We start from the raw sequence: 21,785 nt of genomic DNA on the forward strand, positions 1-21,785 counted from the left end.
TATTAACTAGTTTTCTCGAGTACGTTTTCTCCGAACTACAGTCAAACCTTTGAACAACGGCCACTGACGGAAATATAAAAGATGGATACTGTTTGGAAGTGGCCGTTGCTTGGAGGTTCGACTGTACATATTTCAATTATTGAAATACAATTTTACATAGCTATAAGCTAAAATATTTTGTATTTATTTACATTAATTATCTATTCAAGATTTTAGAATAGTTCAAGGAACTTTTAAAATAGAAAAATCCTTGAATTTTATGATTTTGAAAATATTTTGAAAAATGAGAATGTAATTTGAAGAAACGATATTTTCTCAAAAATATTTTAAACCTTGAACGCTTCTTAAGAATAAAAACAATATTAAAATTTACCAAGAAATTTTAATGAAATATAATAATTTTAGTCACAGGGATGCCAATTTCCACTTCGGATTAGAAGGACATCATCATTAGAAAATTTCATATGCAATTATAAAGATTAAATTGATGTACACATGATAAAAATACGCATTATAAAAGCCTAATGAAACATATAAAAATATATTTTATTAATAGAAAACGTATGTTTTATAAACTTGGATATAACTAAATCATGAATACGTTGTAATAAATGATACAATTAAATAAAAAAAAAGTAACGATATGCAGACGTAAAGAAAAACTTTTTGAATTTTAAATAGTTTATTTTTTCAATATAAAATTGCACAATTTGGCATAATTTTATTAATTTTAACACTTTTTTCAAACTAGACATTTATAAATAATTGGGATTGCGTTAATATTTTGTTTCATCTACGTAATAATTGCATAAAAATAATGCCAAAAAATTATAATTTTATAACACTAAGTCTGGTACGATTGCATAAAAATATGGTAAAGGATATATTAGTTTTTGCATAATTTTTTTAGGTATTTATGGTTATTTCATATTAATATTAATAAATGTAGCAACTCAGAACGGTGTTAAAAAAAAAAAAAAAAAAAAAACTTAAATGTACAGAATAATATGTGGAAAATCGTAAGTTTCTGTGGCAAACTGATTATAGTCTCAACGATTAGAGTATTATTTTCTATACATTATTCTGTAAATTTTTGTTTCTTGCGTGATAATAAGTTAATTTACTTATTAACACGCAAGAGTTATAATTTTTTATGGATTGATTATCAAGAAAAAATGTTCTTAGGAAATAAATAATATTTGATAAAATTGCCAGGACTATAATTGTAAAATTAATAAACAATTTAAGACTATACAATAACGAATCTTTCAATGTCCTTTCTCACATTTCAGGAAAATAACAGCCTTGCGGAGGAGAGGTGAGCAGCCTTTAATAAAAGGCTGCTCACCTCTAAACAGCGATCATTTTTTTTTTCCAGAAAAGTCCAACAAAAATGCATACAAAATAATCTCCAAATAACGACCAATTTTTCACGTTTCCGTCGGTGGCCATTCTTCGAATGTTTGCCTGTATTATATTTATTATGACTTTTTTAACATCTAGAAATTAATTTTCAGTTATTCACGTTAAAAATAGATAAAAAAAATCGTATTTGATTCTTTATAATAAATAAATTTATAATTTTGAACGAATCATATGTTAGAATTTGCCTCGATAATTTTATTATTTTTTGTTAAGTTTCCACAATTATTTCGTTTTAACTTAATGTTGATTTTAATTATTCAAAATAAAATTTATCGCAAAATTAGAAACAATATAAGTTTACCTTGGTACTAGCAAGATACATATACTAAATACTAATTATAAATATATATACATATGTCTATTTATATCCATATATTTATAATACTATAAAATGTATGAGGATAAACTATAATCGTGATTTTACGTCTGGGAATTGCCCGAGGTTCTTAAGCCAAAAAACAATAACTCTTTTATAGGATAATAATTTAAAATTCAGATAAATCTTATAATCACAATGTTATAATGTTATTTTCTGAAATATATGTCATTTATAGCGCATTCAATGATTAATACAGTGGCATTTCGCTAATCCGAACGAGCACGCACGGTTTTTTTATTAGTTCAGATTAGCGAGATACTACTGTAGTTAGTAATGCCTAATTTACAGTAGTATAAAAATCATACTTTAGTACAAAAAATTGAAATAATGTAAACAATAAACTCTCATTTAATGGAATCGTTAAGTTCACAGAAATACTCAGGAGGAAGAGGGAATTTGCACCCGTAATTATGAATATATAAATAAATTTACTTGTTAGTGATAAATATTTAATGATTTAATGTGATTTAATGATTAGTGTGATTTAAAGGACGAAATCAGGGGATGCATATGGTGCTGCAGCACGCTATTATTACTAAAACAATCAGTTTTTTTATCTTAAAATATAAATAAATACAATATAAATAAATAAATACAAATACAGTAGAGCATAGATTATCCGAACCCCCATTAACCGTCACATCGGTTAACCGACCGTTCTAGTCGGCAAATTTCAAATGTCTGCTAGTGATGTGGCGCTACAATATTTGGCTATGTCTTGGCTATTTTAATATAATTTGTTAAATTTTTTGCGTGTTTTAGCTGGCAACACTGGCTCGACCATGAAACGGAGGCCAGTATTTAAACGAGATTTAATTTTCTAATTATGAGTGGTTGGTTGTTTTGTGAGCAATAAAATAATTTTAAAATAATTTTTAACGATACAATAGCGACGATTATTATTTTAAAAAAAATTTGTTAGGCTTAACATCGATGAAAATTCAACGCGAAGTAGGTTAACGATATACTAATATACTAATTACATTTGACTAATTAATAGCGATATACTAATATACTATGCTAATAATGTATTTTTTCATTATTTTCGGTTATCCGATTTTTTCAGTTATCCGACCAACCCGAGTCCCCAATTGAGTCGGATAATCGATGCTCTACTGTATAAATAATCGCATGACTTCAGTAGGTAGGATTAGGTAACCAAAGTAATTATAAGATATAGTGGAACCTCGGTATACGACCTTAATCCGTTCCTGATGTTCGGACTTATACCGAATTGGACGTATACCAAACCAGCCTTTCCCATAAGAAGTAATGTAAAAATGATTAATCCGTTCTCGTGTAAAAAAAAAAAATGGCTGACTTTAAACATCTCGCTTTCCTGGCTAGTTCCTGCTTGATTTTTTATTAGATCAGCATGTATCTTTTTAGCTTTCTCGCAAATAATTGCTCCCATACGCGGTCTCCAGCACATTGTTTTTCAGTTATCCAAAGCAAAAGCAATTTCTTAACATAATCTAATGTCTTCGATCTCTGTTTAGAAATTGATTTAACTCTTTTCGCAACGTTAGTGTTAGCAGATTTAATAATGTCTTTATTTTTCACGATTGTCGATATCGTCGTTCTCGGAATACGGTATGCAACAGTTAAAATCTCGAACACGCGTGCCATCTTCATATTTCTCAACAATCTCTTTTATCAGTTTCATTGTGATTCTAGTAATTTTTTTAGTTTTCTGTTGCATTTCATTTGCCTTCTTGCAATTCATGATGAATTAAAATAATAAAATTTTACTTACAAATTAAAATCAGAAGAAATTTAACAAAATTATAAACCGTTGCACCGAGAACGTCTAGTCTGGTCTAGTATACCGATAGTGCTACCTGTTCATAGATGGCGCGTAGAATTAAGTCGTATACCGAACAAAAGTCGTGTACCGAGCAAAATTTGTTTCGTCCAAATAGGACGTATTCTAAAGCAGACGTATACCGAGGTACCACTGTAATTGAATAGCATACTCCGGCAGGAAACGAGCCTTGGTCTTCTTCGAATCTACCTTGAGTAGCACCCATATTCTCAAAATCTTGGATACACCACTGAGTTCTACATAACAGGAACAGAGAACCCATGAAAAATTTGATGGATGCAATCTAATTTCAACCGGGTTCGCCAGAGCTGCAGGATTGTATCATTCGGATTATACTTTTTATTTCAGTAGCAAGTTTTTCGTACTCTATAAATTAAATCTGTGTTAATCTCAGGGCTGTGGAGTCGCGTAAAAATCTAATGACTCCAACTCCGATTCCGACTCCGACTTTTCCTTACCATCCGACTCCGACTCTTCCTTACCATCCGACTCCGACCAGGGGCGGACTTGTTACCGAAAGAGACCCGGAAATTGATGTCATCACGTGACCTCAGAATAAAATATTCAATAAATAGAGTTCTAATAAAAATAGAACGTAGAAACTTTTTATTCCAAAGCTAACAGACTTCTCTAAGTAATATATAGGCTAAATATGTATTCGATAATTGTTACTTTTCTTTCTGAAAATGTAGCGCTCGGTCAAAAAATGACCCCTCCCAAATCTTTACATTTTTGGACTTAGGACACCTTGGAATTTCGATATATGCAAAAGATTTGAGGTTTTTTTCTATGTGCGTGGTTGTTAGACTGTGTGTGTGTGTAGAGCATGATTTTGTTCACCCTGTTCGAAGCCTAATAATTTCTGTGGTCAAAGTGGTCAGAATCGGAGTCAGATGGTTTAACACAGGAGTTAGTTATTAAGCGTCAAAGTGGTTGAACTAAATCATGTCCCCATATACATTCTAGCATCTTAGGCGAGAACATCTTAACGGGTTTTACTGTACTATTATAAAATGGCAAAAATGCTTACTTTGAGAGTAGAGACGAGTTTTATTTTATTTTATTTTTTTAAATTTTGAACGCTAATAACGAGTAAAATATTCATTAAGAGATATGACACATGGCGACTTTTATGTCTTCACCCTGTCGATCTTTAAATAAGAACCAAAATTTAATAGTATTAATACCCCTTTATACGCCATATTTCGTTTCTTAAACTTTACCGTATTTACTGTTCTAAGATTATTANAAAAAAAAAAAAAAAAAAAAAAAAAAAAAAAAAAAAAAAAAAAAAAAAAAAAAAAAAAAAAAAAAAAAAAAAAAAAAAAAAAAAAAAAAAAAAAAAAAAAAAAAAAAAAAAAAAAAAAAAAAAAAAAAAAAAAAAAAAGTGGAGGGTCAAATTTGACTTGATTCCAATACTTTTCCGTTTTATATACATAACAAGTTAGGAAGTAAAAAGGAGTCGGAGTCGGAGTCGTCAAAAAATCCGCCGACTCCGGCTAAAACACCAAAACTCCACGACTCGGACTCCGACTCCACAGCCCTGGTTAATCTCCTTTGTCAGCAAAATTACTGGAGCTTCCACTGCCGCGGTCCAGGATAAATATTTAGTATAGCGTACTGTACACTACATATTAGTGTTATTGTTAATAATCATGAAATCTGTAATCGCTATAGAACAATTTACATAAAAAGCTTTATTTCAATACAACTGTATTATTCTGTTTATAAGACCTAAAAATCCTACAATTGTATTAATTCAATATTTAAGAAAACTGGGAAAAACATTGATTAATATTCGGGCCAATGGTATATAAAAGATATAAACATATAATATGATGAAATGGTACATAACTTCGTCAGAAAGTAGAGATGACAAACAAAAACCGCCCATTTATATATTGTTTTTAAAAATCACCGTTAATCACCTGATTTTTTTCTAACCAATCACATCAAGAAATTTAAATTTTGGGGGAGGATTAATTTTCAGATTCAAATTCAAAATTGTTTAGTTGGCATTTGCCAGCCAACTGTAAACAATTTTGAGTCAAAATCACAATTTCAATTTCGGAACGTTAAATGGGCGGGAATTTAATACCAATTAGAAATCGTTTAACTGTTGATACCGAATCAAACTTAAATTTTAAATTATTAATAAAAACAAATGAAATTCGTTGACAATTTCAATTTCGAACTTCATTAGCATTGGAACGTTAAATTAATTAACTTGGTAATTTCGATAATTTCCGATGTTAGTAGTGTAATGTTGGTAACGATATAAGCTAATATATTCATTTTTCCGACTTCGATATTGGAAAACGTCGTATCGCTAGTCGATTATTTGATAATGTCAAACATTACTAATTACCTTACCACTTTGGAATCCGAGATCGAAGCCGGGCGAGCAACTTTTCAGGAATTTTTCATGAGCGATATGTTACGGATATGTTGAGTTCCTCCTTCACATTCGTTCGCCCTCATTATCCGCCTGGCCAAACCCATGATCAGGCCCAACAGTGGCCTTTGATCATCTATATATTGCGTTTCCAAAGCCTATGAAATCAAACCATGATCAAGGGCGTCGAGAGCTTGTATCGGGCCCAAGATAGAGGGGGGTCTTTTAGCACCCATCAGTGGCCACTCAGCGATTGATGGGCGCTACAAAATATAACCACTAAACACTGGTAGTTGGTTGTGGGTTTGTGCCTCGACATCGGACTGGTACTTGGAATTTTTCTGGTTTCTTCACGTTAGTAACACCTAAATAGGGGCCAGTTTCTCTTAAAAGACTTTCCGGAAGGCATTCCCCTTCGGCAGATTGTCTACATGTTGCGTTGCCATAACCAAATAAACCCAAATAAACCTTGTCTTTTAGGGTATTCCTTTATCCATTTTTTTTTTTGAAAAATAAAATACGTAGGTTGATTTCCTTATTTAAAAAGACCACTCTTATAAATTTTATTGTCTGTTAGTAAAAATGACATTAATTTTAGAGGTAGGAACCACTACGAATCTCTAAGTTTTGTCCGAGCCTGGGGGAAAAAAGAACCCTTTTAATGTCAACTAGACAGAAAGGGCAAAAATAGAAAGTACGTAAAATTACATATCAATATTTGGGGTTACCGAATTCATAAAAAATGATGAAAAATCAATACAGACAGGTAAATAATATTTTCAAGAAATTTTATTTTCAACAAGAAAGTAATATTGTATATAACATATTTCTTAACAAGTAAAATATTACATAAATATCAAGATCCTTCATAAAAATGAATTGTTTTTAACACGTAATTAACAAACAATTCATGTATTGTAAAACAATACTTTCAATAACTCTATTGTACTTCATGTCCATTACATAACAATATTGTAGCAATTTATTTTCCAACATAAAATGGTTTGTGTATAGTATATTTTACATAACAGGATTTAAAAATTAACTAATTAACAATATTAAGATTAAAATCGTATATAATATATAAAACTAAATCTGTAAATATACAATATAATACTCTTGCTGAATGTTGCCAATACTTTTTACATATTTATTGAGCATATAGAATTTGTTAATTGTAATTACAGAAATATTACATCTACATCCCAAAATATTATATTGTTATATTATCTTCTCATTTTCTATGATATTNAGCCGGCTAAACTTATAATACATCAATAGTTTTCATGGATGAGGAATGATAAACCGAATAATCCAAGAAAAATTACGAGTATCAGAACGAATTCGAATTTAAATCTCGAAGGAGATAAGACCTTCACAAACTACAGGAAGATGATGAATATCTATATGTTAAAATATTAAAATCATAATTTAACACATATAAAAAATTCGCTTGTATAACAAGATATGTTCTAGTGTATAAAAAGTTAAGGGAATTTTATCTTGATATTCAAGTAAATGCTTTTTTTTTTGTACTTGTTTCGGAAGAATTTATTGCATATTTTTTTTAAAATTCAATAAGTAGAATTCAAAAATGGTTGAGCCTCATTAATTATAATGGGTAACTAATGTGTTATAGTATGTAACTTGATTTATATTTAACAAACTGCTGCATAAAAATGTAGAGAATTAATTTAATTATTGAAATTTATATCATTCGATCAAAATTATAATAGATATAATTATAAAATTCGTGATAAAAGTAATAAAATAAAACACCATGGAATCAATATATAAACAAAAATTAACAACTGGATAGCTGAGGCGATTATGGGAGATCTGAAATCGAATCCGGGCGAGCAACTCCCCAGGGATTTGTTTTTTTACATGAGGTTTGTCCCGAATATATCGAGTCATGTTCGTGCCCTCTCATCCCCATTGTGGGTCTGGCCGAACCTATGATGGATATGGAGAAAAAGGATTTCTAAGTGTCTACAAGGAAGAACGAGTTTAAAATGCAAAAAAATAAAATCAAATAAAATAAAAATTAGACGAATACAAAATAAAATAAACACAGTTTCGTACAAAACAAAAATACATTTTGTCCAATATACAGATTTACACACGCTACAAATACTATAACGAAATGTGTTTTACGTAATACGTAAAACGTTAGAAATACGAAAAGAATTTTTGTTTATATTCAATGATTCTGCAGCTTAAACAGGAAATACTAAAAAGAAAGAAATGCCAAAAATTTATTGATTACAAAAGATGTAAAAATTTCGAACGATATAAATATTTATCTACAAATACTAACATTACAAATATTCAGACTAATACACGTTTGTATAAAGAAAATATACACATGTAATGTATACTTCAATCAATACTACACAATTTCAATAAAAAGTAATGGTTATGATGACATTAACACGTAAAACAAAATAAAATATTCGTGTTTAAAGATAAAAATTGAACTTTAAAATGTCTAATTTTACAGAAGTAAATAAAAATTCCTCACAGATGAACAATGTGACAATTATCCAATTGTCAATGAATACAATTAATTACCAATTGTTACAAAGACTTTTTAAAACAGCAATAAAAGCACATAAATCACATAAAAAACAAATACAACTAAACACAAAAATGCAAATAATATATTTTGAATATCTTGAGTTATCATCTTATCAATAGAAATGTTACATTTAGTCGCCATTTCGTATTCTAACATCATTCCATCAGTAAAAATACCATTCAAAAATATGTCCGATTTTAATTATGGCCTTTATATACGTATATACACAGTCAACACTCTGAGTAACGGAAATATAAAAAATGGACGTCGTTTAGAGACTGTTTTGTATGCATTTCTTTTCAAAAAATGAAAGTTTCTGGGAAAAAATGGCCACTTTCATTTGTTCAACTGTATATACGCTATATTACATACGGTAAAAGTAGTAAAAATTTACTTTAAAATATTCAAATTTAGACTTACTTTTTACTTATTACATAATGTTTTTCATTGCACATAATAAATTTGTTTAATAATGATTTCATTAATGAATTCTCACAATTTCATTGAGCAAATGTATTGCATACTTTACAGCATTCCTGTACATTTCCGATGGATTGTATGGGATTTATGCATTGAAATACCATACAATCGATATGGATTATTTTTCGAATTCTAGATTAATTTTGGATGTTAATATCTACACATATTTTTATAATTTGCAGTTATACATGCTACTTGTCTCTGCAAGCTGATTGCACCTTTTTGTATCCATATTAAAAGACCTTCTAGAATTTAATGTGTCGAATTTATTGATTTTTTCGTTATTTGGGATAATTTTAATATCGTTTTTAAATACGTTTGTGTTACATTCCAAAAGTGGATGATAAAATATAATTTTCTTCAAAGAAATTACTGGCCCATCAATTATCAAATAAACGACGAAGGCAACTGCATACAAAGTTACAATGTAAGCGATTAGAAAGAATATCTGAAAAAAATGGAAAAGTAATTAAATTAAGATTTAATTTAACAAAATTAAATTTAAGTAATATTATATTAAAGAAAAATAAATAAATTTATAATTAGAATAACGTCTTGGGAGTTGCAAAAAACTTTTTGAAACTCTATTAAGGTCAAAGACCAACGTGCTTAACACCCTATTTATTATAGTTAAATAGTTCAAGGATGGTAAAAAATTTCTAAAATAATGAAAAATAAATAAATATCCAGTAGATAATCTATTTTCTTTATTTACAATCTAGTTAAGATTATTAAGCTAATTAGTTTCCAATACTGTTAATATATTCATGAATATTGCTTAAAATTGTTACAATAAAGGCTCACTAATCTATTTATTGCAGTTAAATAGTTCAAGGCTGATTAAAAAATGCTTAAAAAATGCATATTTGAATATTCATACCGCGCATTAAATAGTTTATTCATTTATATTCATTATAGAAAACTGGAAAATCATAAATACCTAGCTAAATAATATTGATATAATGTTATATATTTATTTAAAAAATCTAAATGCAAATTTTAAACATTAACAGCTCTCTTAATTTGCATTTTTTACTAGTTTTAAGGCGAATTTTATAGAATAAAATACTTACAAATTCGATCCGGCTGACGTATACATGAAAACGGAAAAATCCAAAAACCATGTTATATGTGATACTATAACCCAAAAATGCTGCATAAGTTAATTTGCTGGCAACAGCAAAGATAGGATTGGACAATATATAGTTAATAAACCCTGTAAAAATGTTAATAAAAATATTAAAAATGCAATTATTTAAGAATTACATTAATTAATGTAATTTATATTTATACCTCCGTATCCGTAATAACATACAAATACTATCCAACCAATTCCAATACAAAATGCTAATCTATGTGTGGCTGCAAATATACTCGATAGGAGAACTTCAGGAAGATCTCCTCTATTCCAAGGATCGATTCCAAACAATATACTACTCCAAAGACATGTTGAAATGGTCCATCCTAAGATCTGCACCGGCTAAAAATAATCATTTATTATTAATTTTACTAGTTTATTGTAAATTATATAAATGTTTCTAAACATAATTTAAACAGGAATTATTAAAAGAATAATAGCTATTTTATGTATATAGAATTTTTTAAAATTAATGTCCTAATTTATATTCAGCACACACAATGCTTTCACTTCCTTGTATTATCCAGTTTTTATAATGCATTACTGTGTTGTACACATCCCAAAAACAGATATAGATTTTGCTCTTTGTCTATAATTAAATTAATAAATAAGGCATAAAAAGTTAAAATATTTAGTCCATTGTTATAAAAATCGGGTTTTATTTAGAGTTTATTTTATGTAAACATTGGTTTTCGGAGAAACACTCGACCCTTTTTTCGTAATATATGTAAATGTGACGATGCCACGATGTACCAATCTAATCAATTTTTATATAAATTTAGATTATAATTACGCACATTTTATATATCCCAAACTCACGAATAAGTTATATAACGTAAATTCCGTGCTATTTTTAGATTTATAATAATAATATACGAGATATTCATCAAGAAATAACTCTATTTTGAGAGTGAGTTTAGATAGGAGTTTCTAAAATTGTCTGATAAAACGATACGAAGCGTTGATATGCCGGAAGTTGTTACTATAACAGCACTTTTCTAGATGGAACTACGAAGCACGCACCAAATTAGGAAATGTGTCAGTAGGTTAATGAAATATTTTACATTATTCTCAACGTTTATAATTTGTTTGAATGCTTTTAAATATAAATATCGCTTGTTTAAAACAATTGAAGAACTGGCTTCTTTTTTCGAATAAATCCATAATTATTCCCAGCAGGATAGGGGAAAAAGAGATTTTACAACAGTCTCAATTTAAAAGTCTTAATAAATTTAGTTGCTCCAGGATATTTTATAGTATAATAAATTAATTTATACAGGAAAAACTGAGCGCATAATATCTAAAATTTAAGAGAAGAGGAATTATACTTCTTATAATAGATTCTTTTCCTCAATTAGACAAACTACAAGAATATCGAAAAAATATACTAAATTATAGTGGTTTATTTAGTAATAAACAGAAATTATACTAAATATATATATGTAAATCTTGGGAGTCTTCACAATTCATCCTTTTCATACTTCAGGAACAGGAAGTAATATAGTATAGTCGACCTTCTTTTGCAAGCGCATCCCTTTCCTAAATATGCAAATTGCTAAAACTTACATCCTACTTTTCATTATCATACAAGCGATGAATTTTAAATCATCTCAATGCAACTAAATGGAAATTTCAGATATTTAAACAGAAAAAAACAAGGCCAATACCTGTGTGATCTTGGTTCCTGTGGTATGAAAAGGACAAATTGTAGACTTAAAAGGTTTGTGTTTTTACTTCTTATTACGAATATTTTAAATAAATATTTATTAATATATTTTCGTATAATAATACTTACTATAGATAGTTTTACTTCGGGTTTATTAACGAAAAGATAACCCAAGGCTAATCCAGCGCAATAACAGGCAATGTGATCGTGTGGTAAATGATAAATAATATCCATGTAATTATATATTTTCCTATAGAAAGAAAAAAACAATTGTTTAAAATAACTTTCTTAATCTTGTATCTATTATTATTGTATGTAATATTAGCAGGTATAAGCCTTAATAACTGAACAGTTATTTAAAGAAATTGTGGCCTACTTATTTTGTTTAACGCTCAATCAAAGTAAAAAAGTTATCAGTAAATAAATAATTATAAAATTAACCGGAATATTATATAAAAAGTTACTTTTTATTAGACATTAATTTTAGACATTATTAGACACAAATGGACATAAAACTAAAATTATAAAAATGTTAATTTTTATAATTTTAATTTTATGTCCATTTGTGGCCGGTGAATAAACACTAGTCGTGGTTTTGCGCCTGACTAACGGATGGTCGCGTAAACTTTTCCCTCGTTTTTTTCACGTGCCAAATACTTAAATAGAGATCAATAGGCTGGTAGAAGTCCTCATAGAAGACATCTCCCTTGCCCTGCGTTGTGTTGTCCTATTCCCAACGAACCAGTTTTAGTTACATAGTTGTTTTGTTTTTATTGGTGTACGACAACGCGACACATTGACGATCTGCCAAGGGGGAAGTTCCTCCTGGAAAATCTTTCATGGGAATGTAATTCCTATTTAAGTTTACTAACTTAAAGAAAACCCGGAAATCTCCACGTAGCCAGCCCGTTGGAGAGGCGCGAACTCACGACCAAATAATTAACTACCAGTGTTCAGTGGTTTTATTCACTCGGCTAATGGGTAGGCTCCCGGTTATATAGCTATATCTAAATTAGCTCTAACAAGGCTATAAGGAGGTATAAAAAAGAAAATAAAATTCTTTTTTAAACTCTGCTTAGTAGAACTAAGCAGAGATTAAATACCCTTGTTAGAGCTAAGACACCCTTTTTTCGACCAGCCCAGAGCGAGTGTTACTGGGTGATGAAGGACGGGCCCAATGCATCCAGACAGATCGCCCCAAAAAAATTCCTGGGAGTTGCTCTTCTAGATTCGGTCCTGAATCCCCAGAGCCGTAGGCTGATGCTTTAACCGCCTCAACCATCTAGTCGCCAATATAACATAAATAGTAGTTTTAAAATTATAATTCATTTTAAGTTTATAAGATTACGTGCCGTTTTGTTTTGGTTCATCAGTACCAGAGCGGATAATAACACTGGTTCACGCTTCACCCACAGGCTGCCATACGGAGTTTTCTGAGTTTCATCACATGTAATCCCTAAATATGGACCAGTTTCTCCCTAGAATCTATCAAGGTGATACCTCCCTTAGAAGGTTTCACCTTGACAGATCATCATTCATGTATACAATGCCCTTACCTATCAATCCTTTTATTTTGTAAAATAAATATGATTAACATTGTGCCCATTAAGAGAATGATTTATGCATTGATAAAAATATTTTAATAATAAATCAGAGAACTTTCAGATTCCGTTTTCTATGATAAATATTTAATTAGACATATTCTAGAGCATAAATAAAGCAATAATTTACTCATATATTTTAATTAGAATTGGACTTTTACGACGAGAAAATATATAATTTATTTAAAAATTAAATATTTATATTTAAATAATTTTGTTTAAAATATTTTATTATGTATACTAATAAATTATTAATTAAATGAAACTGAATTTTATCCACTAAATCTGGAATTTATGTTGAACATTGAACATCATTAATTTAAGCTTTTTCTTCAGCTTTTATGAGCTGAAGAAAATTAATTATTTAACTTCAAAATAAACGTCCCATAGTATAAATGATGAATTTAACTTTACCAAATAATTCTTTTCACTAATAAATCAAATTTCTCAACTTTTTATAACTATTAATTTTGTCTGTTGACCCGTATTTCAGACGAATTGTGCCTTTAAAGAGTCTTAAAATCCTTTTTATTCTACCTTGATGTAAACAAAAGAACATTCACAAGCGAACATCCTTGATCTAGACCAATGATAAAGTAATTATTTTTGTCGAGATCAAGGGTGTTTATTTTTTAAATTCATTCTTTAATATTTAACTTGTACATCTACATTAATTTTTGGTAATAACTGTTAAATAATCTAGATCAAGGGAAATTTAAGGCCACCGAAGAAAAATGAACTAGATAAAAATTATAAATTATTTTGTTCTTTATTCGCTCTCGCTCTAAACTTAATTGTTGTAAAATGGTGATTTTTTGATATACCAAAAATTAGGGGAAATTCTATAAAAGGGTAGAGTTATCTATAGTTTAATTTTTTACATTATAGATGTATTTAAGGCGAAAGTTTAATTATGTTTAGTTTATTAGTCCCTAAGCATTGCCTGGGGCCCTAGTAACAGGGGACACCAAATTAATCTTTTATAAGAAAATATTTCCCCAAAAATTTCCTCTATGTAAAATGTCTGAAGTCAACACTGTACATAGGGCCCCCTAATTCAAATTTGCATGAAGCTCTAACGCGCAATTACTTATAGTTATATTTTATGTATTTTCTACTATATTAGTTAAAGTTTATAACACTCTAATGGCATTTAAACATTAATTTAATAAGAAAATTGGCCTGTAAGTCAATTCAAACATACTTTATTGTTTGCTAAATCTATATATCAAACTTATATTGTAAGTATCTACAAAATATAGTATTGTAAGGAGAATGAATTCTTTTTTATAGCGTTCAAAATATTAATATATATTGTAAATATATCAACTAGTTTATATATTTACATTATTATTCTATAATATATAGTAATATATTTACTATATATTATAGAAACTCTATAATATATATTTTAGTTTACGCATTCTAATCCGAACTACAGGAAGATGATGAATATCAACACCAATTGAAATCGTTCAATAATAATAATAATTATCTATAATAGTCAGTAGATAAGAGGATAATGAGTTCTTGGGATGGGGGTTTCCCTGTTATTGCTTCTATTATGTAATCATTTAATTATGAATTAACAGGAAAGGATTTAATAAGAATAAAGAAATTAATTTTTTTTAGTTTTATTTTATTCCTTAATTCGCAAGGAATTTAAGCAAATAATAAGTAAATTAACCAATCGAAATAGTTCGATTAGCAGTTTAAATTATCAAATATTGTTTCATTAAATTATTCTATTCTTATCTGCCTCACGGTTGTTGATAATTTAATTAATATGTTCTATTCTTCATAAGATCAAATGAAATTTTATAATTTATTGAGAATGAATAGTTTATGAATATCTAAAGCGCATTCTTGTTGTCTAAATAGTGTATACTTTTACGTCAAATTGACGTCATTAACAAACTTTTTCATTTAAAAAAAATCTAAGAATGACGTCAAATTGATGTAATAATATAACATTATCCGAACAAAACGAATTTACGTCTATTAAGTGATAAATTTTGTACTTTAAGAGCCATACAAAATTAAATTTCGTTTTGATTTTTAACATTTGAATTTGGAATTTTGCTATATTACATATTTTAATTATTATAAAATTCATAAAATATTATTTATAACTATATAAATTTTGTTAATTTTTACATTAAATTGAATTAAATTCATATACAGTGTATATATATGTCAGACTATATATTAATTTATTCATGTAAAATAAAATGTAATAAACATTTTTTGAATTTATATTTTTGTATTTAAATTCGTTATTGATATAAGCCTGTTGTAATCAATTTAATATTATGAAAAGTATAGATCTACTTTGATGACTATTTTATAAAATTTCGTTTTAATTTTAGCTTTAATTTCATTTACAAACAAATAAAATTTAATTGAAGCAAGGTTATTTATTATATTGCCAGCTCTTACATTGCATTTCGATGCCAAGAAGCGATAGGAATCAAGGTTAATTGAATTCGTCTACGGTCATGGAATAATACAGTCTTGATGACATTAAAACAATTTTATTTCATTTAGTTTAAGTAATTCGAATATCATATAAACATTTTACAAGTTATTAATTTATAAATTTAAATTAGATTTATTGCATTTTAACATTAACTAGAAAGTTTAAGGAGAAGACATATAAAAACACTCAGATTTAATTGTTTACTTGTATTGCTGATGCAGAACCTGTATATTTCCTTATGTAACAAGTATTTAGAATGCTTGACTACAGCTTTAATATTTGCTGAGACTATTAATGATGGGAAATTTTAATGTTGAACAGTTTATGATTCAAAATTCAACTAAACCAAAAGTAATTTGAGACACTCCATTAGTTATTTTGTTATTTTATTACATATTAATCTCATTTTATTGTACTGTTCTTAAATAAATTCATTTGAAGCTGGTTTGATGAATATAATTATAAGTAGAAATGACAAACTGAATTGTTGAATTAGTTTTTTTTATACTTCTTGATGTAGATACATTAAACATTAAGTTTAATAGATAGTACATTTACAGTATAGTGTAATTATAATATACAGAAAATTATATACTGTTTTGACTTGCTTGTTTTACAAGCAAAGGATATATAGTATTTGCTTGTAAACTCCCTTAGTTTTTCCAGAAAAACATTTGATCTATGATATTTAGTAGCAACTATAGTAATTAATGTGTGCAAAATGTCATCCAAATAAATACTATTTTTCATGAAAAGTAGATATTATCACGATAAAAATTAATCAGTACAGTTCTGTAATCTTATTTTAAGATTAGGGAACTATACAGAATTCTACGTAAGTTGCAGAGGATTGGAAGTATTAATCAGTAGAACATTTCATCGTACAAATTAGAAAATCAGTAAAAATATTCAGAGATATAATAGGGACTTTTTGTCCAGTCTTTGGCTTCTTTCACCCTTTTTATTTATTGAATTTTTGGAGTTTTGTACAATTTTCTCTCTCATTTTCATGAGAAAAAGATTCTTAAAGTAAAAATATCCATATTAAAATCTTCAAAAAATTAAATTGTACACTATGAACTACAAGACACTTTTATGTATTGAATATAAAATAATATTTCAATATTCTAGAATCAGATATAATTTGTGATCTACAATTATTTGATTCATAAAATACTTCATTTATTTCTATTTAAAATTTTCCTGATTTGAAATTTAAATTAATAAACTTCAAAGAACAGAAATAGAAGATCTAAAAGATAATTAAGCAGGATCTATAAACAGTTTTGCTGTTGTATAATAACCTGATTAATTGTTATTTATGTCATTTTCTATAATATATTCTTATGCAAAATTGATTGCTAACATAAATTAACAATCAATTATACGTAAGAATATATTATATAAAATTTAAAACAATTACAATTAATCAGGTTTGTAAAATAATAGAACGAATAGTCTCTAAGAGTAAGAATAGTCTACGAACAATGCAGGTAAGTGTGAAGGATTTTTAAAAGTGGAAGTTTAAAAAACACATTATTTTCATCCATAATGTAGCTTATTGAGCAACTCAATATAGTAGATTTAGTATTTTGTATCCCTCGGTTCCTCCTGTTTAATTTTAACTGAATTTTTCAATTATTTCCATATTTTTATGAAGTTCCCAAAAACCTCACCTTAAACAATGTAACTTGAATACTGATAAAGCTAAAGAGCATCCCTGGCCAATATCTTAATTGGTGCTATAACTTTTTGACGTGGGTTTATTTTAATTTTATTGTTTGTTCTTCATTTTTCTAGTGAGTTGACATATCAGTTACAAAGACTTTTAGTTTTCTTATAAAGGCTTTTGTCATGTTTTTTTAATCCTTTTGCATCACATTTAATTAAATGCGAAATTTGTTATATGCAATCAAAAAAATGCATTTTTACAAATATTTTTTATTGTTGCAACGAAAAAGAACTTCTTGCAATTATTTCAAAATAATTATTAATTAATATTTATAATTTTTTAATCATTTTATTTATAAAATGTTTATATCTTTATCTATAAATTTTATTGTTTATACTAACATTTATAAAAGATTTTTCCTCAAATTAATCTAAATAAAAACATTATGACATTAATTTAAACAAATTTTAAATCAATATAATTTATAATATGCAATGCGTATTGGTAAGAATTAGATAATTAAGCTTTGTATGTTCATATAGGATAAATAGGCCGAAAATTAATTGGCGAAATGCAAATTGTTGATAATAGATGGCGAGAGCATACATCGAAAGAAAAATTAAACCAATAGCGAGTTTCTCAACTTTCCTGGCAACGTTTAAAATTTTGGTGGTGCGTCATCTGTTATCATATTTTATTATAAAAAAACTTTTTATATTTTTAAATATTATAAAATAGCAAAAAGCTTAATTTTGAGGGTAAGGATGAGTTTTATAAAAAAAAAATTGTAAATGCTAATAACGAGTAAAATCGTCATTAAGTCCGACCCTACTGGAGATACACACGACCCCCTTTATCTCCTCATCCCCTCGACCTTTAACTATCAGAATTTAAATGCATCAATCCACCCAATACACAAACCTCCCTGCAAAATTTCAGAAATTTTCGACTAAAGCACAGAAGTTATTAAGCTTCAAAGAAGGTGAAAAAATTGTGCCCAACACTAACATCTATACATACAAAAATTACCCCCAAATTTGTTTGCATTTCTCGGCTTTTCAAGGTTTTCTAAGTCCAAAAATGTAGAAATCTTGGGAGGGGGTCATTTTTTGCCTGATCGTCATACTTTCCCTCTGTTATAACAGCCGGAAAAGTAAAAATTCAAACAAAATTCACTAAAATTGAGTACAAAGCCTAATATAATTTTCCGTTTAACCCTAGCATAATAACAGATATACAGACGGTTTCAATTCCATCCATTACGAGCCGGCTAAACTTATAATACATCAATAGTTTTCATGGATGAGGAATGATAAACCGAATAATCCAAGAAAAATTACGAGTATCAGAACGAATTCGAATTTAAATCTCGAAGGAGATAAGACCTTCACAATAACGATCAATTTGCACTACACTCTTGCTAATTCGGTCATTTCACGCACAGAGTTGCCATATTAGCGAGAGTGTCTAAGTGTAAATCCTCCCTAAAGTCAATGAATGACGTGATCTGTTGCTCTTCTGTTTGATTCTTTACTGTACTGTTTTTGTTATTGCGAAATTATGTACAGTACAGTGATAAAGAATTACGTATACAATTACTATATTAAATTTTATGTTGCATATCTACTGTATGTATTTTTAAAAACACGAATAAGAAATAAACATACTATAATAAGTATGCTGAATAATTGAGAAGCCGGATTAGCAAGAATGCTATTATTCAGTTTTCGAATAAAGATATGCATAAAAATCTCAAGAATGTTATGATACATGGGCATAGACTATGAATCTGAAAAGCAACTGCCCTTTAAATTCGGGAAAAATCAAACAAATTCAGGCAGAGAAAGCAAAAGGATTCACAAATTATCAGTGATAAAAAACTAACGGCATCTGTATTTTTTGTGTAAAATTTCGGCCAAATCAACTTCCTCTGTCCTCCTTAACCAGTGTCCCCATAGATTCATATATTTATGAATATAATTAGGCCCTACTATACAAGCAAGTCAGGGAAAGTATTAAACCTTATCAAATCCTTAAATCGTTGTCTTAAAGGCAGATTCTCATTGAAAGATTTCATATTGCATAATTGTCCGAACAAATTTCATGTGTTGTTATTTTGTTTAAAAATAATAATAATTAAAATTGTACTTACGTAAAATCGAAATTTGACAACAGAAGAGTAGCATTATAATCATTAAAATAAGTAATAAATCCAACAGAGATCATTCCAGCCAAAGATATGACAACTCCTGTTAATATCGCCCAATGTTTGGCTCTAAATACATAAAAAATAAAAGTAAATTTAAAATAAATTATGAATTTTAATTTATATACAACGCATTTATCTATAATTAATTAATTCAAATATTTTTATAAGTCATATTTTATAAGATACATGAAAAATACAGTCGAGCCTCCATGTTTTATATTCCCATCGATGGCCACTAATTTAAAGGTTCGACTGTATTTTTATCACAAAGATAAAATTAAATATTGAATTAAAAATTAAAAAATTGCAATTAATATATACATTAAATTTCAAATTTATATTAAATATTATTAGAATTCAAATTACAAGCAATATTTAATAAATTTTATGCTTTAAAAACGCCGTTTTCGATTATATTCACACAATACAACTTAATATATTGTGTATACGTATAATGAAATATTTACAAAAAAGTTTATGTCAAATATCTTAATTAAGAGGGGGGAATAAAAATATATACAAGCATAAACTTTAAATATAATTATAATAAATTTACATAATTTCCCCTCTAATTTTTCAGTATGATGAAAATGAAAACAATGTTAAAATAATTAATGTTATAATTAAATCTCTGGCAACTGTCACTGACGGAAACATAAAAAATTGCTGTTATTTAGCGGTTTGACTGTATTATAATTTAAAATAAAAAAATCGATATTACTTTAATTTCTTGCTACGAGATGTCGCTATTATCTAAAGTGTTCCTCTAACTAGATGTGTGACGTCATTGCTTTGAAGCAGCCATTTTAATGTTAAGGTGGAATGCGAACGTGAATTAAAGGTCGAGCACTAAGAATTTATTTTTCAATTTTTGTGTTTCTGTTTTGTTTCTTAGAATTTTTATAAATTCTCTAATTGAAACTTTTTTAGATAAATTTACCATTACGTCTAAATTTGGAATATTATTTGCTTTGTCTTTTTATACAGTTTTAAATATAAGTACTGCCTGTTAGAAAGGAATTTGGGTATAAAAGTGCCAAAAATATCACATAAAGTCGAATCTCAAATAACGGCCACCAGTCTGTTTGAAACGCATACAAAATAACTTCCAAAGAACGACCACCTCCGAAAAACAGCCATTTTTTTATGTTCCTGTCAATGGTCACTGTATAGAGGTTTGACTGTATTTTGTATCACATTTAGAAGATAAATGATAAATGTATAAGAGGAAACATGAGGAGAGGAAAAATTCCCGAAAGAAATCCATTTCAGAGCTTCAGATAGTTAGAAAGAGAAATAAAAAGTTATGAATTTGATAAAGAAATTGATGGTACGAGACAGCAAGCAAACGGGTTCGACCGGACTGTTAAGGATATTATATAAGTAATGTTCAATTTTTCAAGAAAATGCAAGCAAGACTACTATACATGGTAACATGAAAAGACTTGAACCATAATGAAAAGGTGAGAAGCCACAGGAGTAAAATTTTTGAAGAAAACGAAAACAAAATAGGGTGAGGTAAGGAATGAAGATGGAGAAACTTAATACGAAATTTAGATAGCTGAGTACGTTAAAAGTTCAAAGGTAAACACACAGTTATTGTTAAATAATCTTAGTTACAAGAGAATTAGACCATGAAAGAGGAGATGGATTAGATGCTGGAGGATATGAGAGAGAAAAATATGAATATGCCAAGTGAAAATTAGGTTTATTGTGAAGAATAATAAAATGATAGGAAGAAATGAAAGTTTGTAGTCTATGGTTCGACCCGAGATACTTTCGGATAAGGAAGAAGAAAGAGAAAAAAATTTATTGATTTAAGAAGAAAAAGTAAATATATGCATTATCATTACATCAAGTAAAATTGTGGAAATAGAAAAATAAGAATTAACTAGAAATTTTTGATAGTTGATAAATTTTATTGAATGATATCTA

The 21,785-nt window shown here is 28.0% G+C and overlaps 1 protein-coding gene across 1 annotated transcript in view; it reads right to left on the bottom strand.

Annotated features, from left to right (window-relative positions):
- Positions 1-7,438: 7,438 nt before the first annotated feature.
- The window catches only part of LOC111639141 (nose resistant to fluoxetine protein 6-like), a 47,449-nt gene continuing 33,102 nt past the window's right edge, over positions 7,439-21,785 (bottom strand). Inside the window, exons 11-15 of the mRNA XM_023384930.1 lie at positions 19,794-19,916; positions 12,019-12,139; positions 10,379-10,565; positions 10,159-10,301; positions 7,439-9,533 (exon numbers count right to left, since the gene is read on the bottom strand). Of these exons, the coding sequence (XP_023240698.1) occupies positions 9,255-9,533; positions 10,159-10,301; positions 10,379-10,565; positions 12,019-12,139; positions 19,794-19,916 (853 nt within the window). The 3' untranslated portion in view covers positions 7,439-9,254. The remainder of the gene's footprint in view (positions 9,534-10,158; positions 10,302-10,378; positions 10,566-12,018; positions 12,140-19,793; positions 19,917-21,785) is intronic.

Source organism: Centruroides sculpturatus, unplaced genomic scaffold, assembly GCF_000671375.1.
Source record: "Centruroides sculpturatus isolate CEXI.00-Female unplaced genomic scaffold, Cexi_2.0 scaffold1228, whole genome shotgun sequence".
NCBI classification, from domain to species: Eukaryota; Metazoa; Arthropoda; class Arachnida; order Scorpiones; family Buthidae; genus Centruroides; species Centruroides sculpturatus.